We start from the raw sequence: 27037 nt of genomic DNA on the forward strand, positions 1-27037 counted from the left end.
GCAACACTCTGTCTCTGTGTCTTTCTTAATTTTCTTCCTTGTTGCTCTTCTGTCTTAGCTTTGCTTTTTCTGTGCCTATCTTCCCAAAGCCCCATAACAAATGCTTCTAGGGGCTTTTAATTTTCATTATGGAAATTCAAACTTTAAATTGATGAGGACTTAAAGCCAGGGATGTAGTTAGACAGCAAATTCATGGGTAATAAAACTAAATAGTGGGACGGCCGAGGTCTGTGGCTCACGTCTGTAATCCCAGCACTTTGGGAGGCCGAGGCGGGCGGATCACGAGGTCAGGAGATAGAGACCATCCTGGCTAACACAGTGAAACCCCGTCTCTACTAAAAATACAAAAAATTAGCCGGGCGTGGTGGCGGGTGCCTGTAGTCCCAGCTACTGGGGAGGCTGAGGCAGGAGAATCGCTTGAACCCGGCAGGCGGAGCTTGCAGTGAGCCGAGATTGCGCCACTGCACTCCAGCCTGGCCGACAGAGTGAGACTCCATCTCAAAAAAACAAAACAAAACAAAAACAAAAAAACTAAATAGTAGGACTGGGAAAGTGTAACCTCAGCCTCAAAGAAATATTTTAGAAGGGCTGCAGTACCTCATAGAATTATTTAATAGGAAATAATATTTGTGGTTCATAGTTTCAAATTAATGAGCAGACAGACAAGCCTTTCCATGTGAATATACATACTGTAGGATGAATCAGACAATTCTTTCAAGAGTGGGTGTACGAGTCATTTAGTGGTCCTGCTTTGGGAAATTTCTTAATTTAAGAAACCATAATTCCCTTCTCTGATAAACCTTTCCTGATGTTTTCTCTCTAGTTTTTCTGCCTACCCCTCACTCACTGCCTCCCAGCTCTTCACTGTCATTTTCTTACTATCTGACTTAGAACATGGCTCATTTATAGCTTTTCTCACTTCATTTTGCAATTAATTGCACATAATATGATCTACTAGGATGAGCTCCTTGTAATTACTTGCTTTGCACACTCACCCTTGTAAGAATGAGCTTTTCGAGTAAAGGGATAACTCTTACTCACATATTTTTTTTTCTTCAACTTTTATTTTAAGTTCTGGGGTACATGTGCAGGATGTGCAGGTTTGTTACATAGGTAAACGTGTCCCATGGTGGTTTGCTGCACAGATCAACCCATCACCCAGGTATTAAGCCCATCATTCATTAGCTATTCTTCCTGATACTCTTCCTCCTGTGAGGCACAGTGTGTGTTGTTCTTCACTATGTATTCATGTGTGTTCTCATTGTTTAGCTCCCACTTATGAGTGAGAACATGCAGTGTTTGGTTTTTTGCTCCTGTATTACTTTGCTGTGGGTAATAGCTTCTAACTCCATTTATGTCCCTGCAAAGGACATGATCTCATTTCTTTTTTTTTTTTTTTTTTTTGAGACGGAGTCTGGCACTGTCGCCCAGGCTGGAGTGCAGTGGCGCAATCTCGGCTCACTGTAAGCTCCGCCTCCCAGGTTCATGCCATTCTCCTGCCTCAGCCTCCCGAGTAGCTGGGACTACAGGCGCCCGCCACTATGCCCGACTAATTTTTTGTATTTTTAGTAGAGACAGGGTTTCACCGTGTTAGCCAGGATGGTCTCGATCTCCTGACCTCGTGATTCGCCCACCTCTGCCTCCCAAAGTGCTGGGATTACAGGTGTGAGCCACTGCGCCCGGCCTGATCTCATTTCTTTTTATAGCTGCATAGTATTCCATGGTGTATATGTACCACATTTTCTTTATCCAGTCTATCATTGATGGGCATTTAGGTTGATTCCATGTCTTTGCTATTGTGAATAGTGCTGCAGTGAACATACACGTGCATACATCTTTATAATAGAATGATTTATATTCCTTTGGGTATATACCCAGTAATGGGATTCTGGGTCAAATGGTATTTCTGCCTCTAGGTCTTTGAGGAATTGCCACACTGTCTTCCACCATGGTTGAACTAATTTACACTCCTGCCAACAGTGTAAACATGTCCATTTTTCTCCGCAGTCTCACCAGCATCTGTTGTTTTTTGACTTTTTAGTAATAGCCGTTCTGACTGTCATGAGATGGTATCTCATTGTGGTTTTGATTTGCATTTCTCTAACGATCAGTGATGTTGAGCTTTTTTTCATGTTTGTTGGCCACAGATATATCTTCTTTTGAGAAGTGTCTGTTCATGTCCCCTGCTCACTTTTCAATGGGGTTGTTTGGTTTTTTCTTGTAAATTTGTTTAAGTTCCTTACAGACTCTGGATATTAGATCTTTGTCAGATAGACAGATTGCAAAAATTTTCTCCCATTTTATAGGTTGTCTGTTCACTCTGATGAGAGTTTCTTTTGCTGTGCAGAAGCTCTTTAGTTCAATTAGATCCCATTTGTCAATTTTTGCTTTTGTTGCAATTGTTTTTGGCATTTTCATCATGAAGTCTTTGCCCCCTGCCCACGTCCTGAATGGTATTACATAGATTTTCTTCTGGGTTTTTTTAGTTTTGGGTTTTACATCTGAGTATTTCATCCATCATTAGTTGATTTTTGTGTAAGGTGTAAGGAAGGGGTCCAGTTTGAATTTTCTGCCTATGGCTAGCCAGCTCTCCCAGCACCATTTATTAAAAAGGCAGTTCTGGCCAGGCACGTTTGCTCATGCCTGTAATCCCAGCATTTCGGGAGGCCGAGGCGGACGGATCACCAGAGGTCGGGAGTTTAAGACTAGCCTGGCCAACATGGTAAAACCCCGTCTCTACTAAAAATACAAAAAAAATTAGCCGGGCTTGGGGGTGGGCACCTGTAATCCCAGCTACTCAGGAGGCTGAGGCAGGAGAATAGCCTGAACCTGGGAGGTGGAGGTTGCAGTGAGCCGAGATTGCGCCATTGGACTCAACTCCAGCCTGGGCAACAAGAGCGAAACTCTGTCTCAAAAAAAAAAAAAAAAAGGCAGTCCTTTCTCCATTGCTTGTTTTTTTCAGGTTTGTTGAAGATCTGATGTTTGTAGGTGGGTGGTCTTATTTCTGAGTTCTCTATTCTCTCCACTGGTCTTTGTGTCTGTTCTTGTACCAGTACCATGTTGTTTGGTTACTGTAGCCTTGTAGTACAGTTTGAAGTCAGGTAGCGTGATGCCTTTGTTCTTTCTGCTTAGGATCATCTTGGCTATTCAGGCTCTTTTTTGATTCCATATGAATTTTAAAATAGTTTTTTTTTTTTTAATTCTGTGAAGAATGTCAATGGCAGTTTAATGGGAATAGCATTGAATCTATAAATGACTTTGGGCAGTATGACCATTTTCACGATATTGATTCTTCCTGTGCATGAACATGGAATGTTTCTCTGTTTGTTTGTGTCCTCTTTGATTTCTTTGAGCAGTGGTTTGTAGTTCTCCTTGAAAAGATCCTGCACTTCCCTTGTTAGCTGTATTGCTAGGTATTTTATTCTTTATATGCTAATTGTGAATTGGAGTTTATTCACTATTTGGTTCTCTGCTTGCCTGTTGTTGGTGTATAGGAATGCTAGTGATTTTTGCACATTGATTTTGTATCCTGAGACTTTGCGGAAGTTGCTTATCAGCTTAAAAAGCTTTTGGGCTGAGATGATGGTGTTTTCTAGATATAGGATCATGTCATCTGCAAACAAAGATAATTTGACTTCCTCTTTTCCTATCTGAATACGCTTTATTTCTTTCTCTTGTCTGATTGCCTTGGCGGGAACTTCCAATACTATGTTGAATAGGAGTGGTGTCTTACTCATATTTGTATCTCCAGTACTTAACATAGTGTCTGTCTGTGCTATTTTAAAAATTTATATTTATTTTTATTTTTTAAATTGACTTCGTAATTGTACATATTCATGGGATACATACTCATGTTTTTTTAAAATGTACATGTAATGCTTTTACTTAAAAAAATCTTTTATTTTAGGTTCAGGGGTACATGTGCAGGTTTGTTTTAGAGGTAAATTTGTGTCATAGGGGTATGTTGTACAGAATATTTAGTCACCCAGGTACTAAGTCTAGTACCCAATAGTTATTTTTTCTGTTCCTCTCCCTCTGCCAGCCTCCATCCCCAAGTTGGCCCAAGTGTTTGTTGTTCCCCTCTTTGTGTCCGTGTGTTCTCATCGTTTAGCTCCAGCTTATAAGTGAGAACATGCAGTATTTGGTTTTCTGTTCCTGCAATAGTTTGCTAAGGATTATGGCCTCCAGCTCCATCCATGTTCCTGCAGAGGACATGATCTTGTTCTTTTTAATGACTGCATAGTATTCCATGGCATATATGTACCACATTTTAAATATCCATTCTACCATTGATGGGTATTTAGGTTGATTCCATGTCTTTGCTATTGTGAATAGTGCTGCAGTGAATGTACATGTGCATGTGTCTTTATGACAGAATGATTTATATTCGTTTAGGTATATACTCAGTAATAGGATTGCTGGGTTGAATGGTATTTCTGTTTTTAGGTCTTTGAGGAATCACCACACTGCTTTCCACAATGGTTATACTAATTTACACTGCCACTAACAGTGTATAAGTGTTCCCTTTTCTCTGCAACCTGACCAGCATCTGTTATATTTTTTTGACTTTTTAGTAAAAACCACTCTGACTGGTGTGAGATGGTATCTCATTGTGGTTTTGATTTGCATTTCTCTAATGATCAGTGATACTGAGCTTTTTTTCTTATGCTTGTTGGCCGCATGTATGTCGTCTTTTGAAAGCTATCTTCTCATGTCCTTTGCCCACATAATGAGGTTTTGCTACATGTAATGTATAGTGATCAGAATGGATCCAGGCAATAAGCATATCAATCATCTGACACATTAATAATTTCTTTATGTTTGGGACATTCAATATCCTCCTTCTAGCTATTTGAAACCATATATTACTGTTAACTGTAGTCATCCTACAGTGGGATGGAACACTAGAACTTATCCTATCTATTAATAGCTGTAATTTTATATCCTTTAACAAATATCTCCTTATCCCCTGTATTAGTCCTTTTTCACACTGTTGATAGAGACATACCTGAGACTGGGCAATTTACAAAAGAAAGAGGCTTAATGGACTTACAGTTTCACATGACTGGGGAGGCCTCACAATCATGGCAGAAGGTGAAAGGCACGTTTCACATGGCGGCAGATAAGAGAAGAGAACTTGTGCAGGGAAACTCTCCTTTTTAAAACCGTCAGATCTCATGAGACTCATTCACTAACACAAAAACAGCACGAGAAAGACCTGCCCTCATGATTCAGTCACCTCCCATCGGGTCCCTCCCATAACATGTGGGAATTCAAGATGAGATTTGGGTGGGGACACAGCCAAACCATATTATTCCACTCCTAGTCCCTCCCAAATTTCATGTCTTCCCATTTCAAAACCAATCATGCCTTCCCAACAGTCCCTCAAAGTCTTAACTCATTTCAGCATTAACTCGAAAGTCCATAGTCCAAACTCTCATCTGAGACAAGGCAAGTCCCTTCCACCTATGAGCCTATAAAGTCAATAGCAAGTTAGTTACTTCCTAGATACAATGGGGGTACAGGCATTGGGTAAGTACAGCCATTCCAAGTGGAATAAATTGGCCAAAACAAAGGGGCTACAGGCCCCATGCAAGTTCAAAATACGGCAGGGCTGTCAAATCTTAAAGCTCCAAAATGATCTCCTTTGATTCCATATCTCACATCCAGTCCTGCTCTTGACTCCTGTCACCAAGTTTGCAGTTGCAAGGCTTTCAATTTGAAATCAACTGCTCGTTAAAACATAGGAATGGACCCATCCTGTTCAAAGAATGTAGGAATATGTGATAACTCTCCTAATAGTTATCAGTTCCTAACAGGAATTAGAGAATCCTTGAATCTCATCAGTTTGAATGTGGTAAAGTATTTATATTCAAAATGTCTGAAATTTTGAGAAATTCATCAGTACTTGCAAGTGAGTTGGAGTTTTAGCAGCAAGCTACGTATTTTATCCAGAGTCAAATTTTAAGTTTTTAGCCTGGGACCTGGGAAACATAGTGAAACCTTGTCTGTATAAAAAATAAAAAAGAATTAACCAGGTGTGGTGGTGCATGTCTGTAGTCTCAGCTGCTTGGGAGGCTGAGGCAAGAGGATTGCTTGATCCCAAAACTTTGAGGCTGCAATGAGCTGTGATTGTGCTAATGTACTCCAGCCTGGGTGACTGAGTAAGACTCTGGCTAAAAAAAAAAAAAAGAAAAAAAATTTTTAATTTTAGTTTTTTTTCCCCAAGAAACATATCTTTGAAATGTAATGAAAATAGTGACAAAATGGGGATAACATTTTAAAAGTTTCTAAAATCATTTTGTTTTACTGCCTTCAAGTCAGATATATGAATTTTTTTTTCTTTTTCCAAGACGGAGTCTTGCTCTGTCACCCAGGCTGGAGTGCAGTGGCACAATCTCAGCTCACTGAAACCTCTGCCTCCCACGTTTAAGCGATTCTCCTGCCTCAGCCTCCCGGGTAGTTGGATTACAGGTGTATGCCACCATGCCCGGCTAATTTTTGTATTTTTAGTAGAGACAGGGTTTCACCATGTTGGCCAGGCTGGTCTCACACTCCTGACCTCGTGATTGCCTGCCTCGGCCTCCCAAAGTGCTGGGATTACAGGCGTGAGCCACTGTGCCCGGCCAGATATATAAACTTTTAACAAAACCCAAAAACATTTAGAATATCCTGTTATTGGGCTGTTTAAAAAGTATATTAGATTTTACACATGTGTACTGATGAAGATATTTTACTTGTGAATTAATAGAGGAAATTAAAGTTGTTAAGATCCTTTTTACAATTAAAATTTGGGGGATTTAACCACGATGTTGATCACCGAATTCTCGCTATTAATTCAATTTAAAAAATTTTTATCTCCCTCCTGCTCCTTTTTATTAAGGAACATTGGTTGATCTAGACCTCAGGTTAAGTACAAGAACTTCAGGATGAGATTTGAGGTCTCTGACTTTTACTGTGTTACTCTAGCAATGCAGAGAATAATTTCCCCTCTGAAGAACTGCTCTGGTAGAGCTGTATAGTGATTTTATTTTATTTGTTTTGTTCAGTTATAGGAACAGATACATCTTAGAGAAGATCAATACATCTTAGAGAAGATCTCTCCCTGACCTACCTAACCACCCCACCCCTCTCCACTCCCCATCCTCACCATACTGGTAAACCTGGATAAATTAACTTGTCACAGGAGGAAGAACTGACAGGCCCAAGAGCCTCCTATATTATTGGCATTCCAGTCCTTTGCCTCTACCTTCGCGGCCCTCAGCTTACTTCGACACCCATTGTGCACGGGAACACTGTTGTGGGAATAACCGCTTACCTCTTTTCTCTTCTATCTCTTTCTTGTTGTCTCTGTGTACCTTTCCCTCTCCATTTTTGTTTTTGTTTTTCCTACTGGTTCCATCTCTTTCTCCTTCCTGAGTTCTGACCACTTCTCTCCTATTGCTTTAAAAAGCTTTTGTTCTTCAGACAAGAGTGAAAGGAATCTCCTATTGGTTTGTTTTTCCTTCCTTTTCCTCCTTTTTTAGTTGGCTGTCGGAGTTTTTTGGGTGTGTGTAACAGAAATTGACTCTGACTTACTGAAGCCCAAAACTTACTAATGAATTTCCTGGAAGTTTAGTCAAAACAGGGTAGTAGAGGGCTGCTGTGGCCTTCCCTTCTAATAAAAACTCTTTATTCATTTTAATGGGAAATAATATTTTCCTCTCTCCTTTTGTGTGATTCATTTGTTCATTCTTTCATTGAACAAACCGTCATTGAGCACCTGGGCCAGACACCCCTTCTGAGCTCTAAGGATATGTCAATGGACAAGAGAGACAAAATCCCTGTCCTGACAGAGCTTAGATTTTGCTGGGAGAAAAACAAATAAGAGGTCAGTGATAATGGCAAGTTGGTGATGTGCTAGTGACTGGCTGGCTACTTCAGATTGGGAGTTCAGAGACGCCCTCTTTGAGGTGGTGATGCCGATAAAGAGGAAGAACATTCTAGGCAGAGAACAACACATACAAAGGCTTTAGAGTGGGAATGAACTAGGAGAGGCTGAGGAACCAAGACAAAGCTGCTGTGGCTGAAAGGCTATAATGCAGACGATGAGGCCAAAGTCTCTGCCAGGGCTTGTATGTGAGAGCAAGTTCGAATTTTATTCTTTGTGACCTGTGGGTCTCTTAGGGAGCTGAAATGACCTGATGTACACTTAAAAACACTTTAAAAACGCACCTTTTATTTTTATTTTATTTTATTTATTTTATTTTATTTTTATTATTATACTTTAGGTTTTATGGTACATGTGCACAGTGTGCAGGTTTGTTACATATGTATCCATGTGCCGTGTTGTTTTGCTGCACCCATTAACTCGTCATTTAGCATTAGGTATATCTCCTAATGCTCTCCCTCCCCCATCCCCCTACCCCACAACAGTCCCCCGAGTGTAATGTTCCCCTTCCTGTGTCCAAAAACTCACCTTTTAGAATGTCACTTGAAGCTCTCCATGGTACGGTTATCTGTATCATTCCGATTTCTCTTATGCTACTCTGCCATAATGCTCTGATTACTTAACCTTTAAAGATTTTTGTGAGGAGTACTTAAAGTGGGGATCTCCTGGGATTAGATCTGAAATGATATACAAGGGATATGCCATGAGGTCAGGAACATACTTGCTTTGTTCTTGGTATTATCCATGGTGCCTGGTACTGGTAAGTCTTTGCTGAATGAAGAAATGAATTACTTGGTGTGTAGAACTGTGGAAAGCTCTCTGCTTTTCTCCTTTTCCTTCCTCCTTCCTCATTTTCCTTACTACCAGGAAACTGCCATGCGAGTCTTGTTGCTCATAGGAAGATGGGGGTGAGAAATTGCTGGCCAGGTTGAAGGGGGGCTGTTTTCTGGAAGTAGTGAGGTCCGCCTACAGTAGTGAGCCAGAATAGGAGGGAAGTTCCCAGTTACTGCAGGGAAGGTGGGTGAACTTCCTGTATGTTTTTTATATATATATAAATATAGGGTATGTATGCAATAGATCTGTTGGTTGGGTTTAAGTTACTTTTATTTAAGCTGTAATTGTTTCAGTTCTACTGTTTGTGGAAGTTAGTAAGCCAAAGTATGTAGGGAACATGTTTACTTAAAAAAATCTATGCCCATCTAAGAATGATTAATTCTGCAGCTACTCGGGAGGCTGAGGCAGGAGAATCGCTTAAACCCGGGAGATGGAGGTTGCAGTGAGCCGAGATCGCGCCACTGTGCTCCAGCCTGGGTGACAAGAGCGAAACTCTGTCAAAAAAAAAAAAAAAAAAGAGAGAGAGAAAAGGATGATTAATTCTGTTATCTCCTCGAAGGACAATACTGTCATGTGGCACATGTTTGAACAGTTGGGGCTAATGCAGAGAAAAATTGCCACAGAATCTTTTCTGCAAACACCTGACTGATGGGCAAAACTCTTGTTTCTCCTGCTTTCTCTAAGCAACAACTCTTGTAAATACCGGAAGAGAATAACCAGTTCCTTGTTTGTGTGCATTGTTAGTTTTCTATTCTTGAGTAAGTTCAAAGAACAGTAGCTTACAAGTTACTATGATTCTAGACCTGAGATTTAGTTCACATGCTTTGTGGCTTTTGTGTTAGAAGTTTGGATAACATCTCACCTGCAAACTTTCTGAAATTTGAAAAAGAATAAGATGACTATATTTGAAAAGGCTTCTTAAAATTTTAATTTAAAAACAATTTTATGTACAGTTCCTTAAGTATATACTCTAGTTACGAAAATAAATACATTGGGTTGCTGGTCTACCAGCTTCTCTCTTCGAGGAGATCACAGTCTGCCTAAAGTTGCCATAAGAACATGAGAAGCAACCCCCTCAAGTTGGGTTCCATCCCTGGCAAGTTTGGTAGGCCTCCTCCTGTGTATTCCCAGAAAGTTTATGATCTTTCTTGTTCACTTTTCTCCCCAATTACTTTCCTTCCAGTGACAGCAAGAAAATTTCCTCTCATATTTGCCCTGCTTTCCACTGCCTCAGATTTGAAATCAGCAGTAATCATAAAGCCAAATACTGAGGAAAGTTATGCATTTTGAAGCAGAATTGTATATAATTAAGTATCAATCAAAACATTAGAAATAATTCAGGGTTCACTTTAAAGCCATTATAGATGTATTCCTTGATTTCTTCAAGTTTTTCTAATTTAGCTTTCCCTCAAGTATTAGCATTGAGGGAAGAGAATTAACTTAAAAAACTAACACACTTACTTAATTATTTTAGTTTTAATTTTGAAAATAGTGTCTTCTACATTATTTTAGATATATGCCTTTAATGATAAGAATATATTATCATTTTTGGACTAGCTTAGGAAACTTAAAATCTTAAGATTTTGTCTTTGGGAAAATATTTCCAGAAGTCAAAATATTATCCTTGGCAAGGCACAATGGCTCACGCCTGTAATCCCAACACTTTGGAAGGCCAAGGTGGTAGGATCGCCTGAGCCCAGGAGTTCGAGACCAGCGTGGGCAACATAGTAAGACCCTGTCTCTACTTTAAACAACAACAACAAAAAACAAAACAAAAAACCCCGTATTATCTTTTACAAATAAATGTTTGGAGTATAATGTATTTGCAATTTAAAGACTTTCTATAATTGCTAACAGGTGTTAAGAGGATTTAAACATCCAGTCCTGGTCTGTTACAGTGGATCTGCATCACCATCTTCATTACAAAGTTATGGTTCTTTGCCTTGTAAACTTGATCCAATTCAGTCCTGGGTTTAAGTAACATACTTTTTTTCATTTTCTTTCTTCATTTGGAAAGTTTTATGAAATGAAGCTCGTGCTGTACCCAGAAGTAAGCAGTGAAACTCAGCACCAGGAGTTTTTAACATGAAACCATTCAGTTTGGGAGTATGTATTATTCAAGTGATATTCTGGAGTGAGTCTGTTTTTGCGTTTTATATAAGGACTACTTTTGGATGATGAATGATAAATGTTCTACAGGGTTATATTTAGCTGCATGTTGTAACATAACAGTATTTTGCTCAGCTTGTGTGAGACTAAGGGACTGAAGTTATTTTGGGGTCACACATTTTCTTCTTTCCCTCTTTAACGTGTCCTTTTAGGTTTCTGTGTATTAAGAACATTGGCTTGGTGTTTCCTTTGTTTGCTTTATAAGGAGTTGGGCTAGTTTACTGTCACACAACCAGCTCAGTGAGGTCTGTGCTGGTACATGAACTCACCTCAGGCAGAAGAGAAGCATTGTGTCACTGAGACAATGCTCGCAAGAGATGTGCATTTGTGCTGGCTGTAGCTGTCAGTTCTGGAAGGATATCTTTTTAGGCTGATTATGAAAATTTTGGTTGTAATCAAATTAGATGGGAAGACACACATGGCTAATATTGTCTGCAATTCTCCCTAAATTGCCCATCAAAAAGCTCCCACTGGTTTCACTCTAATTATACCCATGAGAGGGGTGAGAGAGTATTTCTATTCTAAACGAATTGTCAAATAAATAAAGTCTGCTCTTTGTTGACTGTATGTTAAATCCCAGCTTCAAATTAAACTGTGAAGAGATGTCACATGAGGGTATTTCAGAGCAAACAGCACCTCAAACAAAAAACATAGTCATTTCTAGACCTCATTCTTGTAAGGATTCAAATACTGAAAATTGTTAAGTATTTTTAGGGTAGAAATAAGCGATGTCTATAAGAGACCTGATGTCAGGTTCTGCTTAACTTCTATGATTAGCCTTGCCTCCATATTTGTTAAGCAGATATATTGTCTTATGCTTTGCTGACTTCATAATCTGTAATTTATAATGGACTCAAAACTTGAAGAACAGGAAGAATGACTTTCTTTTACAACGTGTTCAACCAAAGACCATAGGAAACAAAAGACATTCATTCTTACTCTGTTTTAATTAGACTATTTAGCATGATAGATTTAAAATAGACTGAATATAATACGTTTTAAATACAGTTGTGTTTCTGATTTGTAATCAGATTGACTTATCTAATTCGTAAGTGATTAACACTGAATATTTCTATTTCCACAAGCAATTAGAACAAAGTGGAATTGTTTATGCATTTGAGAAATGTATAACTTTTTCCTATTTTTAAAAAATTATAAAGTTGAATGTAGATATTGTTTTCTGAGTCACTGGATATAATGAGAGGAGATGATTAGGAAAATAATGTTGCTAAAAATAACAAAATTAAACAATTTGTTTGTGTTTGTGTATCACAATTAATGCTGTCTTTAGGAAAAAACAGTTTATAAATTAAGTGCCCTGACATTTAAGAAGTCTGAGAACCAAGTTTTGGGAGCCAAGGAAGAGACTTTAAAAGTTTTATGTTTCAGCTTTTTGCAGAGTTTTTTGCCTTGCAGTGTATTTTTGTGATGGACTTCTGTTTTTATGCTGGACTTCTTTTCATGGACTTGTGTGATTCATTCTTTGCAGGTAACTGGTGAGTGCTTTCCTTTCCTAAAAACAAATCCAGCCAGGGAATCTAATTCTTTTGTTCACGAGACATTCAAATAGAAAAAATGAATACAGTGCTAGTAACAGTAACTCGCTTCTTATTTCACGTACTTTGTTGCAGAAAGACACGGCCCACCTCAGGGATCTTCTGATATTTTGATAATGGGTTTGGTAAAGCAGGGGCCAGTGGCATTTATTTTATGGATGTTGATACTAAGGCATCAGGAGACTAGAGAGGCTGTTTAAAGAGGCAGAACTGAGAGTAGGATCAACATCTGTACTCTATAATCAGAGGGTTGAACTAAATCATGGTCTTATTAGGGACATTTACAACCTCATGTTCCGATGTTTGTATACATAGACGGGCTTTAGGGTGAAGGTGTGAGAAATAATAACAATGTGGATCCAGATTCACCCAGAGACAGATGGTGGAAAGGAAAAAAAACATTTTGGGACCAAAGTTTATCTCCTTTTTGTTGTCCCTTGCTGTAGAAGAGCTATGTGCTAGATATAATTTTGAGCACTTTACATACATTATTAATTCATTTATTCTTCCCAACAAGCAACCTTATGTGATAGTTACAATTATTATCCTCAGTTTATACCTAAGGTAATGGAAGCATAGCGGGTTAGTTTCATGCCACTCATGGGGAAAGAACCTGTGTCTATGTCATGCTTCCCCTCATATAAAACGCCCACTATTTGTGCAATCGTCCATCATTTTTTGAGTGTGTGCTACATTCCAGGCATAGTGTTGAGTCCTGCAGATAAAAAAGAGATGGAAACCTTGCTGTCATTAGCCTTACAGCCTACTTGGGGAGACAGGCTCAATCAAATAACCACAGAAACAAACTGGTTATGAATTTGAAGGAGAAGGGCAGAGAGCTTTGAGAACATAAGGCAGGGGCCTGATCTTATTGGGTTGCCAAAAAGACTGCCTCACTTTAGAGCTGTGATCCCAAGGAAACGGAGGAGGTGGCATCTAAACACTGCGATGATGCAAGGTAGGCTCAGGTTGAGTCTGGTCACTTCATAGGCCATTCCCAACCCCCTTTAAAGTCCTTGAAGTCAGTGTCTTTAAGCTCCATAATGGAGATTTCAGACTCTCCCTGTGCCCTCATATATGTGCAGGTTCCTGTGCAAATTGTAAGCGTTAAGTAAATATATATGCTGATTGAATTACAGTCATCTGTGGTGATTTGTGCTCTGTTCCACCTCCTGCTGGCTGCGTTTTATCCCATGTTGGAAGTGGCTGAGTGTGGCTTCAGAATAGACACAGAGGAAGTGGGAGAGTGAATATTTGGATCAGGGGGTATGCCTTGACTAAATACTTTCTATAAGCAAATACAAATCATATGAGTTAGAGCTTTTATTTTTTAAAATCAGTCTATTACTTTCTCTTGAAGCACATCATTGGTGAATTGACTCTATTTGGCTTGATGCTTTCATACAACTGGGCTGAGAAAGTTAATTTTACTCCTCTTTTGGGCATTCCCACTATAGTTGTAGTGATATAGTCTTTTAAAATCTCATTCACCAATTATTAATTAAGCTGAATTAACCCTTTGAGGTAGATGCATTCTTATCCTTATATGTTTAAAGTAGCTGTTCATTAAACATAGGTTTTTTTGCTGAGCATCTGTCTGACAGGAGGCATCTGAAAGTTTATAAAGGTATGGGAAGCTTGGTTACTTGAGCTCCAGAAGTTTTCCACTTTAGTCTAAAGGAAACTAGTTACAAAAGAGCTGTGAGGGGCCCATCAGGATGTGCTTATGAATTTCTATGAGGGAGCCAGACTGACTGTGTGACCTTGAACAACTAATTCTCAGTGCTTTTCCTGTAAAATGAAAATGGGAATAATAATGGAACCTAACTCGGGGTGACGTGAGTATTAATGAACCAAGTTATGTACAGTGCCTAGAAGAGTGCCTGGCACATGGTATATACTGTTAACTTTTTGTTTTTATCGTTGTCATTATTGTGGTCATTATCACCTATAGTTGAGTGTCATATTCTGGAGTCTAAAGGGTAAGGGAAAAGGTTCTGAGTTGGAGAAGAAAGGCATCGTGGGACATAGTATTTGAGTTTAGGTCTAATGAAATATAGGTCTAATAGGTAGAAATGGTGAGGAAAGTATTCCAGAAAAACAACAACAACCTCAAATACCGGAGATATCAGGTATGTTTAGGGAAGGGTGAGGAGTCCAGGCTAACGGGTAGGGTTCATCTGAGGAAAAATGACAAATTTACCTGAAAAGGCAGGCTGGGACGATATCTTGGTGAAGGGTTGGCAGTCTGGGCTGGGGTTTTTGAGCAGGGTTGAGACTTTCCGAGCCCTGCTCTGGAACTACTGGAGTAGGCAGGAGGTGGAGGCAGAGAGAAATGGTGTTAGTCCTAGAGTATGGTGATAAGGGTTTGAAATAACGTGATGATGATTGTCATGGAAGAAAGGTCCAGGTAGTTCACTGAGGAACTAATGAAATTTAAGACTCAGGGCCTTTTCTTGCTTAGTTCCCTCTCTCAAGATGTTGGAGGGAAAAATTTTTGTAAAATTTGAGAAGATGTTTGTATCCTCCATCTTTGCTCCCCAAATGATGTGTTTCAGGCCCCCAAAGCTGGATCTACCCCATAATTGAAAGAGACTGTGGATGGCCAGGAGTGGTAGCTCATGCCTGTAATCCCAGCACTTTGGGAGGCTGAGGCGGGTGGATCACTTGAGGCCAGGAGTTTGAGACCAGCCTGGCCAACATGGCGAAAGCCTGTCTCTACTAAAAACACAAAAAAATAGCTGGATGTGGTGGTGTGTACCTGTAGTCCTAGCTACTTGGGAGGCTGAGGTGGGAGGATGGCTTGAGCCTTGGGGGTGGAGGTTGTAGTGAGCTGAGATTGCACCACTGCACTCCAGCCTGGGTGACAGAGCCAGACCCTGTCTAAAATAAAATAAAATAAAATAAATAAAAAGAGAGAGACTGATTGTGACTGTGAAGAGAGAATCAGTCTGGGTATTGACTTGATGTGGATATCACGTGATGGAGAGGCCAAGGTCAAAGATGGCTTTTGAGATTCTGGGTCTGGCTGACTGGGAGGAACCCCTCATAAGAAAGGGGGATGTTGGGAGCAGCCGGTTAGGGTGCAGTAGTTTCAAGCCAAGGGAGTGCTCTGCACTGGTTAGCTTCACCAGTAAAAGAAACATTTTCTTCTTACATCTGCCCACCCCCATCCTCAACTGCAGTTTTGCAAGCATGATAATTGTAAGTTACATGGTGCTAAGGAAAGGACTCAGCATTTCTGCTGATTAATGGGCTACAGCCCAAAGCACACATCATAGTGACATCTTTGTAATGTCCACAGTTAGTATTCTGTGTATGCTAAACCTAGTTGTCTGAAACTTGTAAAGGAAGTCTCTCCTTTTTTGGTATAAGTCTTCCATATTTGATAAATCATAGTGCTTCAAGACTATTTTAAAGTTGTAACATCTGTTTTCTGGAAATTGTATTTTGAAGGAATTTAATTGACTCAGACATGGTTGGAATGCTAATTTCAAAGCTATCGTGCCAGTGTTCCAGTGGCAGCACCTACCTGGGAAAGGTTATTGTTAGCATTTGTTTCCTCTTTTTCACACAAGTAAAATATTAAACAAATAAAATTGAAGAATACTCTTTCAGATGGCCGAATTGAATCCTTAAGAATATTTTCACTTTCCAAGTCACAAAATATAAATATAATTAATGTAGAGGCACACATTTCACTTTTAAATATATATATATATTGTTTGTATGTGTGTGTGTTGTGCTTTGCTGAAGAGGTGTTTTGTTTTTTTTTTTTTTTTTGGAGGAAAAATAGCACCTAAAAACAAAGCTAAAAACATAGTAAAGTTTGAGGCAAATGTCCCCAGAGAAAGATCATTAGCAAATTCATGACCCAGAGTCTGGTTGAGACTTCTATATGAAGCCATTTGTTGTTTTAAGGATCTCCGCTTGTGTATTAGAGAGACTGAATTATCTGAGTAGAGAAATATAGTTGTAAATTCCAAAATGCTTCAGAAATTCACATATTATTTTGGAGCAGGTATTAAGGATTTAATGACTGCAGGATTTGTTTAAAAAAAAGATTTTGAAGTGTTTGCAGATGAATTCTAAGAGGATTCTATATAACTTCTCATGTTGTTCTGGTGTTCCTCTATAAAATTAGTACAAACTTGATATTTGTTACATTGTTTCTCACGGTGTAGTAAACACAAATATTTAAAATTGTAAGAGTTATGCATTTTAATATTCATTTATGTATAGACTCAGTGGCAGGTTTTCCCATTTATAGCAATGATATAAAACATTTTATGTCAAATTGATTTAAGTCAAAAGTAAATGTGTGTTTAAAAAGAATGAATGGTAGTACATGGTGGTACCTATGGCAGAAGTTGGGAAAGTTCATGATTAACTGATGGGCAACATTGGCTTACTGGTAAACAATATAAATTGTGCTGGTTTGTAGTAGGGTAAATTTTATTATGCTGTTTAATAAAACCTCATAGCTGTTGATAATATATATGTTAAGATACTGGCTCTTTAAGAACCTTTTATTAAAGAAACTAAAAGTTATTTAAGTTCTTGGTACCTGGAAGTTAATTAAACAGAAAAAAGTCACTTTAATTGGGTAATTCCTGCTCGGTTACAAATAAAAGTATATGTTAAATGCTATATTACTAATATGGTTTCTAGGACTTCTTGGCAAAATAGGGCAATTTTATCAAAGTCATGCAGGTACCACCCACTAAACTGATGTGGTACACCAAACATTATCTGTGCAAATGCTTTTGTTAAGTTGTATTAGTCAAAAGTTTGGGGAAATTTCTGGTTTGGGTTTATATATGTTAATACCTAGTGAGAAAAGTAGACAGCATATTATTTCTTTCCCCTTAGGAGCACAAGAGAAAAATTCAAGATATTTAGAAGATGCTTTGAAATTAATTTCATTCAGAAAATAGTTTTATGATTCTGCTGAGAGAAGCCAAAAATATTTTTAGAAATATTAGAATATCTGGTAACAAATTTTCAAGCATTAAATATAGATTTTATTTTTAGAAAGAGTACACATTTAACGTTGCATAACTAATTTACTTACTTCACATTTAAAAAACAGATTTGTGTATGTCTGTGAAAAAGACAATGTGTTGATAGTAGAAATATAAGGTAAAAAGTTCCTCTTTCTCCTTCTGATCCTTCCCCTGCCCTTTTCCTCAAATATGACGACAAACTGTTGTTAACAGTTACAGTTTGTAGTCACCTAAGTTTTAAAATGAAATGGAATGAAATGGCATTTAGGAACTTGGAAGAGTGGAAACCTTTTTTCCAGACCTATGCTACCAACTGAGTTTATATTTTCAGGCAGATATGATGAAATTGCTGTGGGCTTTGGAGTCAGCCTACTGTTCGAATTCTGTTTTCATCCTAGAGCAACAATGCGAGTTTGGAAAGTTCCTTACTTTTCTTATTAAATGTCACTTTTCTTCTGAGCTTTAATCTAGCCTAGTCTGTCTCTCTCCTCTATTTCTTTTTAATAAGGAGACATGTCTAAGAAGATCTGGCATAAGAATATGTGACATATTTTATCCTGGAAAAATCGTATTTGGTGTTTTAATGACCCAGCATGCATTCATGCAGTAATGCACTCACTCATCAGGAGAACATTTCCCCACTTTGCCCAAATACCTACCTTCAGGTTGTGAAAGGTCAACCTGTAAAAGATGCCCCAGGAATCTTCCTGGAATTTAGATGGCCTCTGTTGGGTTTCACTTTGCACTCATTAATAATTGAGCACTGGGATAAAAATAAAAACAAAGGGTCTCATCTTGCAGTGTGAGAACATGGGCCATGTGTGCTAAGTCATGCAGGTAAGATGAGGAGCAAAGCCCTGTGGGGTAGCCAATCTAAAGAAGCATTCTTTGTGGGCTGGTGCCTCCTTCTTGCAGAATGACTCCCTCAGAATTAAAGGGAATTAACGTAATTGCTCCTGGGGAGGAAAATGCATTTTTGCTTTTCAAAGGTTGTTGTCTAAGCTTTAATTATCTAATCCACACACAGAAGCTTTCTACAAGCAGCCCTCCCTTTTAGCAACCAGTCACCTTTCAAATACTGCAGCATCTTTAGGCTTAAGAAATCACTGCATTATAACCAATTCTGTTACATAAGCTACCTCCCTTAGGGTACAGTAAAACCTGTTGTAATGTTGGTTACTGAAAATGGTCTTTAGAGCTAGTGTTGGTTTAAATGGAGTTTTGTAATTATTTGAGCTGCAACTGGAGTGACAATTCTCCGTTTTTAGAATCTATGCCTCTTGTCTGGCAGCACTTTTAGTTATTTCCTTTCTATTGCTTTTTGTTTCACACTCAATAAGCTTTGGTTGGTGTGTGCTTTTATCAGACCTTCATGTTTACTTGCCAAATGAATATGGGGTTTTGTTACTAAAGTTAGTATTTTTAATCTATTTATTTTATTTTTCTTTCTTTAAAAAACTCAGAATGGGCTCGTTTTCTAGTCCCAAAATATTAATAAGTAAACATGTAATATATTCTTAGTGAAACGGCTTAAAGCTCAAAGAATGTTTGTAAGTAGAGGAAAGCTGTACTGTTAAGAATCAAGACTCTGCATTCTTGTCATTGAAATGCATAGGGTTTTGATGTTGGGACATATTAAGGAAATAGTGCCACTAATTTTAGGTAGAGAAGATTGTAGGAATTAAGCTCGTTTCTGACTATAGAGGAAAAGGACCAATGCCATCGGCTCAGAATTAAAAAATTAAATTGCTCTTGGAATAAAATCAAGCTCTCCCAGTGGTTTGTATTGCTCTTCACATTCCGGCCACTGCCTGGCTTTCTCCCGCCCCCTCTCCCCTTCTCTCAGTCCTAGCCACACTGACCTCCTTTTCCTCCAGCTTACCAAGCTCTTTCCCACCTCAGGGAACTTGTCTTTGTCATTCTCACGCCTGGATAGCCATTCCTCCTTCCCCTTAGCTCTTCCTGTGGTTCTCCCCGTCTAGAGTCTAGATCTTACCCTGAACATCACCCAGAGACCCCTCCCTGACTGCCTTGACACAGGTAGCTGCTTTCCAGGCCCCCGTTTATTTCCTTTTCAGCATTTACCTTAGACTGTATTTATTTTTGTTGATTATTGTCTTTGCCCCACACCCATAAATTTTATTAAGGGAGGCCAGTACCTGATACAGTGCCTGGCATATACTATATACTCAATATCTGTGTATATTACCTGGGAGTTGTTCACTGGTTTTAAGGACTCCTTTTTTGTTTGTGTCTTTAAGATTAGTTCATCTTGTTGGACCAGAGGGATTTAAGTAGCTTTGGTATCAAAATCCAAGATAATATGTTTTCCAATACTGTTACCCATACACATTTTCACCCATTTTATTGTGATTTTATTGAGTGTCTAGAGAGCAACACTGGCTTTCCTCGGAGTAGGCAGAAAATTCAGTAGATACCTCATGGATATTGTGCTCACTGTGAGAAGTCTTTCAAAATTTACCAGGCACAGAAATAACGCACGGCAGGTCTTCGATGAAGGTCGAGGAGGTGTGCGTTGGTCTTTGGTGAGCACACAGTATATTATGAGGGTACAACTGTCCCTGCCATTGTATCTGTTCAGTGTGCTTTTGTAAAGAGCCTGGGATGGCCTCTTCGTAGATCTGCGCTCTGTCTCTAAGCTTACCCATGGAGAAGACAAAGGCTGCTGTGCAGCTTCATGCTGAAAAGGAAATGTTGGCAAGTTGTTGCTTTGTAAAGATCAACACTATCACCGTAACAGTTGTCACTCAAAGTGGAGGAAGTGAAATGCAAATTTGGTGAGTAATTAGTTTTGTGTCATTCTTGGGTGTTCTAAATGTTGCTATTTATCTGTCTTAGGTAATCTATTTAAAGAAGACACCAGAAGAAGCCTACAGAGCACTCCTGTCTGGCTCAAACCCCTACTATCTTCCATTCAGGTATAACTCCTGGTGAAACTTGGGTTAAGCTTTTGCTACAGAGCTGGATACTTTAGAGTTGGGTTGTAGTGTTTTTTAATTGTCTTAAGATAATAACCATTATGTTACATGGAATGAAATGAGATGGTAGTTTTTATTATTTCATTTTGTAGAGTTTTATCCCCCTAGCTAGCAAGAATAAAAGAGCTTTCTTCTTGTAGGAATTTATTTTTTTCCTTGAATCCTTTCTATATCTTTACAGTTTATGTGAAGCACAAAGAGTGCCTCATTTATAAGCTAATAACCATGTCAAGATTTGTTGGATTTCAGTAATCTACATCATTGATTCATCAATTCATTCTTTCATTTCATGAGCAGTGATTGAGCTCTGGTCACATGTCAGAGGCTGGGGATATAGAATAAGACCCTCTAAGATTCTTCAGGAGCACCTGTTTAGTGGGGACCCTAAATCACCAGTTTGGCATACAAATCTGACTGGCATCCCCAAGAAGCCTTTCTCTCATTACCGTGTTTTCTAAGTATCATCAAAAGAAGATCTTTTAAAAATTTGGGGTGAACTTGAGCTCATTTAAAAAGTAGAAGGGGACTGGGTGCAGTGGCTCATGCCTGTAATCTCAGCAATTTGGGAGGCTGAGGCCGGTGGATAGCTTGAGCCCAGGAGTTCGAGACCAGCCTGGGCAACATGGTGAAACCTCGTCTCTACTAAAAATACAAAAGTTAGCCAGGCATAGTGGTACATGCTTGTAGTCCCAGCTACTTGAGAGGCTGAAGTGGGAGGATCGCTTGAGCCTGGGAGGTCAAGGCTGCAGTAAGCTGAGATCGCCCCACTACACTCCAGCGTGGGTGACAGAGTGATACTCTTTCTCAAATACATACATGCATGCATACATACATACATACATACATACATACAGTAGAAGGGACCATACATCAAAACTCCCATAACACTTACCTCTGCTAGAATTGTGAATGATTCTAATATTTTTGCCTTTTTTGCTTGTGTGTCCAAATCTGCAAGCATGTGTATTGCTTATTGCTTATTACTGTTATATTACCATAATTAACCAACACAATAAGAGAAAGGAATGGAAGTGACTGAGAAGACTCTGCTTGTCTGTCTTCCTCATTCCGCTGTAAACTCTCAGAGGGCCCCAGTGCCTTATACTTAAAAGCATTTTAGTAAATATTTGAATGAATACAGTAAGACTAAATCCCTTAAGAGTCAAGGGATTCTCATTCTGCTTCTGAGATCACAGGAGGTAGCTGTTAGGGTAAGACATGGGGAGGGAAGAAGCAACACCTATTGTGCTTAATTAAAGTGAAGTCAAGGAGTAAGGCATTGGGATTTGGACCCTGAGAGGAAAATATTCTGAAGCAACCTAGAGTCTGAGGTAATCAGCCGTGGAAGGGCTGATAAAAAATGACAGATAATGTAGATGAAAGTTTTAATCGTGAAGACAAAGCTTATTTTTCCTTCCACTTCTAATGGCTCCTATACTTTGAAAGTCCTTTGTAAAATATAATCCTATTTTTTCAGAAAGGGGTAATAATGCTAATAATTCTAAGTTCTAAGCAAAGTGGTTAGGAGTATATACTGTGGAGGCAGAGGAACTTCAAGCAGTTTGAAGCCTCATTCTGCTTCTCGCTGTCTGTAGTAAATAAGTATCTTGGACAAATTACTTATCCTCTCTCAGCCACAGTTTCCTTATCTGTAAAATGGCTTCAGGTCTAAACTAAGGATCAAATGAAGTAATAAATTTATCCTTCTGCCTAGTGCAATGTTTGGTTTTTGTTTTTCTTGTTGTTAGCATTATACTATTATTACTGTTAGTAACATAATTAATAGTAATAGTAATTATTATTACAGAGTCTCACTCTGTCGCCCAGGCTGGAATGCAGTGGCACACTGCAACCTCTGCCTCCTGGGTTCAAGAGAATCTCCTGCTTCAGCCTTCTGAATAGCTGGAATTGGAGGCCCCCACCACCATGCCTGGCTAATTTGTGTATTTTTAGTAGAGATGGAGTTTTGCCATGTTGGCCAAGCTGCTCTTGAACCCGTGGCTTCAAGTGATCCACTTGCATCAGCCTCCCAAAGTGCTGGGATAAAGGTGTGAGCCACTGCACCCAGTCAAGAACTAGAATTTTTAAATAATAATACCAGAATAGAAGAAAAGATAGTAAGATAATTAATACTACTTAACATAGAATTGATTTCAATTCTACGTAAATACTAAATTTGTAGCCTATTTTTCAAATATTTTTTCACTCAACTACTTTTATGTAAAAATATTTGAAAATATAAATACATTAACATAGTTCAGAAATTTAAAAAATCTATAGGAAGGTTTAAGTGAAAATTCTCCCTCCCATCCTTGATCCTCGTCTGTCTAGTCCTTTCCGGGTAACTTCTGGTATTAGTTGATTTGATATCAGTCTAGAATTTCTTTATGCACGTATAAGTAAATGAAGATATGCACCCATTTCCTACTAAAAGTATGCCTTTGAATGTAACTCTAAGTTCTATCTTTTTGATATCTTAGGATACCAAGAGTTGTATTTACATTAAGCTGCATTTCTAAATCTAGACTCTTCATAAACCATACATTTGAAACAGAAAATACCACAAAGTAATGCATTTATAATTTAGTGAAGAATTTAGTTGAAAGAATACTACTAGTTTTCTGGAAACTTAATTTTTTTTATTATGCTGAGATAAGATGTGAATTGTTTTTAGTCTATAGCTCAGGCCAACTAAGACTAATGGACTTCTATCAAGAATCATCCTCATACTAAATTCTGGGCAGCCATCATTGCATTGGTCTTCATTATAATCTGGGTTTTATTATCACCAGGTTTTAAAAAAAAAATCCCATTTCTTATGAAATTACACTTTTGTCTTCATTGTCTAGATTTTTTCAACTGATGATATGTTAACACCTTTAATTAAAAATGAGAAGCCTTAAAGAAATTTCTATTTGGATGTAATTGTTTTATTATTTAAAATTTTTTAAAAATGAAGATGATTTTGAAGGCTTGTTGAAGGCGTGGTTGGTATGTTCATATACACTTTTCACTGAAATGTCTGTGTTCCCATTTGTGCTATATATTTTAGTTTCTTTCTAATAAAAAGAGTTTTATGGCCACTGTGAATTTAAATAATGCTGTTTTTCAATTTTTTTTCACTTTGCAAACATTTGTCTGGGCAGTCACTTCTGTAAAGCCTTCCTCATTTTTCTGGAGAGGCTTGGCAGGTCCTTTGCCTGTGATTCCCTGTTACACTTTATGTATTACAAGGCTACATACAATGTTAAAGCAAACACCTTGTATTATAATTATTTGTTTGCATGGCTGACTCTTCTCTTGAGGGCTGTGGTTGGTTCTTTTCCTATTTTGTCCTGAGGGAGCAAGTATACTAAAATATATTTATTGCTTTTTCGGTGCCAGTCACTGTGATAGTCCTATGGATCCAAAGATGCTTAGGACAACTTGGTACCTGCTGCAGGAGAGCTCAGTGTATAGTCTGTATACATGTATAGGTGTGTAAAACAGTTACAGTGCTTTGTTAGAGTTAGGAGAGAGGTGTTATGGGAATACTGAGGAAGGAGGTTTAACTCTGAAATTGGGGGGTGGGAGAAGATGTTAGGAATAGGCCCCATGGATTGCCTTTCATGTTAGGATGAAAACTGGAGAACAGCAATTCAGGCACTGATTTTAGGTGCTATGCTTATTTATTCATATGGCATAGGTTGTATAATGTTATGTTAGGTAGGATATATAATACGAAGTTCACAGTATGGGTACATTATTATAACCAAAAGGATGATCTGATTTTATTCCTACTTAGATTCTATTCACCTAGTTAAAATTAACAAAAAATGAGAATTGTGTAGCTTTACTGCCTATTCTTGATTAAATTGACTTTAGAGATAGTTGAATTTCTGGCTTGTGTGACAGCAACGAGTGTTGTGATGTCACTTGTGAGTCAGTCTTAGGATGTTCTGTTGGAGGGTAGTTGTGTCAAACACTATATTCACTTTTTTTTTTTGAGATGGAGTCTTGCTCTGTCGCCCAGGCTGGAGTGCAGTGGTGCAGTCTCGGCTCACTGCAAGCTCCGCCTCCCAGGTTCATGCCATTCTCCCACCTCAGCCTCTCCGAGTAGCTGGGACTACAGGCGCCCGCCACCGCGCCCGGCTAATTTTTTTTTTTTTTGTATTTTTAGTAGAGACGGGGCTTCACCGTGGTCTCGATCTCCTGACCTCGTGATCCGCCCGCCTCGGCCTCCCAAAGTGCTGGGATTACAAGCGTGAGCCACTGCGCCCGGCCACTGTATTCACTTTTACTGAGAATAGCCAATGTGTTGATTAAGAGTGACTTCAGGTGAAAATCAGGGGAAAGGGGTGTTTTTCATCTACCTTAATTCTTTGAGTCATCCATTTTCAGTGTTGGTTTGGCAGCTAGCCTTCAAGGGAACAAGAGGCCTTTCAGTTCTGGGGTCAGACTTAGCAGAGTTTGAATTGACAAACCGGGTATGAATCTTTTTAGGTTCTCTTCCTTTCAGTGTACTACTAAATTATAGTGTATACTATTGAGCAAACAAAGCCATATTAATCTCAGCTTGTCTAAAGCCCCAGGAAACCAGTGACCCTTAGTGGAATGTCCAGATTGTTTTCATGGCAGTCAGTGGCAGTGGTTTTCAAATCTACATTATTGGTGCTCACAAAACAGTATTTGTGAAAATTTAAAGTCCCACAAAACATTGAAAAGATAACCAATCTAAATTGTACAATTCTTATTTAAGATGTCTCTTGTGCTTTTAAATTCATTTTATACTTATTTTTTTGTTTGTTGGTCCATATGTATCAGGTTGGTAAGTTTTTTAGTATTGGTGATGATTCCTAAATCCCCTAAAAGCCAGTTTTTAAAATGACATATAGGCCGGGCACGGTGGCTCACGCCTGTAATCCCAGTACTTTGGGAGGTGGGTGATCACTTGAGGTCAGGAGTTCGAGACCAGCTGGCCAACAAAGTGAAACCCCATCTCTACTAAAAATACAAAAAAAAGTAGCCAGGCATGGTGGCACGTGCCTGTAGTCCCAGCTACTCGGGAGGCTGAGGCAGGAGAATTGCTTGAACCCGGGAGGTGGAGGTTGTGGTGAGCCAAGATTGTGCCACTGCACTCCAGCCTGGGCAACAGAGCAAGACTCCATCTCAAAAAAAAAATAAATAAAAATAAATAAAATAAAATAACACATACAATTAAACAGGGAATAAAATTATCCTGACAATAAATAACATCCAGGGACCTAGTTTGGAAGACATATCCAGAGAACATGGCATGAAAAATAATGACTAAGTCTGGAGGTAAGTTTAGGTAGGTTAATGTGCTGACATTAATGGAATAAAGCTGGTTGAACATTTGATGTCCTATCCCTTTAGTTTTTTCCTAAAGCTTGGAGAAGAGGCTAGAATTTACAGGTGTTTCTCAAAGTTTTGTTGATCCTCAAACTTATCTGCATACCTGGGGAGCTTTAAAAAACTATTGATCCCTAGATTCTGTGCCCAGAAATTTTGCTGTAATTGGTCAAGGGTGAAGTCAGATTATTGGGATTTTGAAAAACTGCATATATGATTCCAATATGTGTGGTCAAGGTTGAGAACTCCTGCTCTGTAAGATGTGCCATGGCAAAATATATAAATATATATATAAATATATAAATATATATATATATATATATAGTAAATGTATATATCAAGTAAATTTAAAACTCTCCATCTTGGAGACTTACAAAGCAAATTTCTGTTTTAAAGATTCTGAATGGTTCTGAGTAATGAAGTAACCTGTTTAGCTCTGTATAACCCAGAATTTTCTTTTTTCTTTTCATTTTTTTGAGATGGAGGTTTCACTTTGTTGCCCAGGGTGGGCTTGAACTCTTGGGCTCAAATCCTGTGTAGTTGGGATTACAGGCATGCACCACTGCATCTGGCCCAGAATTTTACAAAGTACTGATTTTCTTCCTTCTGCCCCATACTTTCCATTAATATCCAGCAGAACTCCTGTTCTGAAACACTCTGAGGCATATTTCCTGATCCACACCTGTGTGGAACAAAAAACATCTCTTGGGATTAGAATAATATGCTAGCATTTTGTGGAACATTTTTTTTTTGTGCTGTTTCCTGAGAGTCTTGGAAATAGATGGCTTATCAAATAATGGTATTTTATTTAATGTGAACAGGAATAGCCAAGTTTTCTCGCTGTTGTGAGGCCAATCTTCTCTAACAGAGGATTCACACACCTCCCACTGGCAATCCTTTAATGACATCTGTCATTAAAATGGATGCATAATGTTTGTGTTGAGGGAGGTGTTTGTTGTGTTTTGGGGGATGACCCTTAGTGATATCCCAGTTGCTGAGCTCTGTGGCTGAGTCTTAATGGGAAATCTCAAAAGTAATTATTTTAGATCTTCTGGGCATGCCAGAACTTGTAGGTCTTTAAACAAAGGCTCAAAAGGGTCAACCACTTAGGACTTGGCATCAGCCTGCCTTCTTTTTCATAAAGTAAACATGTGCTGGTAGACATTAGATGTAATCATAAAATGTATTTCC

General features: G+C 38.7%; 1 protein-coding gene across 5 annotated transcripts in view; it reads left to right on the forward strand.

The window, feature by feature from the left end:
- The window catches only part of CDC14A (cell division cycle 14A), a 179649-nt gene that overhangs the window by 59567 nt on the left and 93045 nt on the right, over positions 1 to 27037 (forward strand). For all 5 annotated transcript variants that reach the window (XM_063625594.1, XM_063625593.1, XM_063625591.1 and 2 more), the window contains one exon: positions 20355 to 20434. In XM_063625594.1, coding sequence (XP_063481664.1) covers positions 20355 to 20434 — 80 coding nt within the window. The remainder of the gene's footprint in view (positions 1 to 20354; positions 20435 to 27037) is intronic.

This window comes from Symphalangus syndactylus, chromosome 12, assembly GCF_028878055.3.
Source record: "Symphalangus syndactylus isolate Jambi chromosome 12, NHGRI_mSymSyn1-v2.1_pri, whole genome shotgun sequence".
Taxonomy (NCBI): domain Eukaryota; kingdom Metazoa; phylum Chordata; class Mammalia; order Primates; family Hylobatidae; genus Symphalangus; species Symphalangus syndactylus.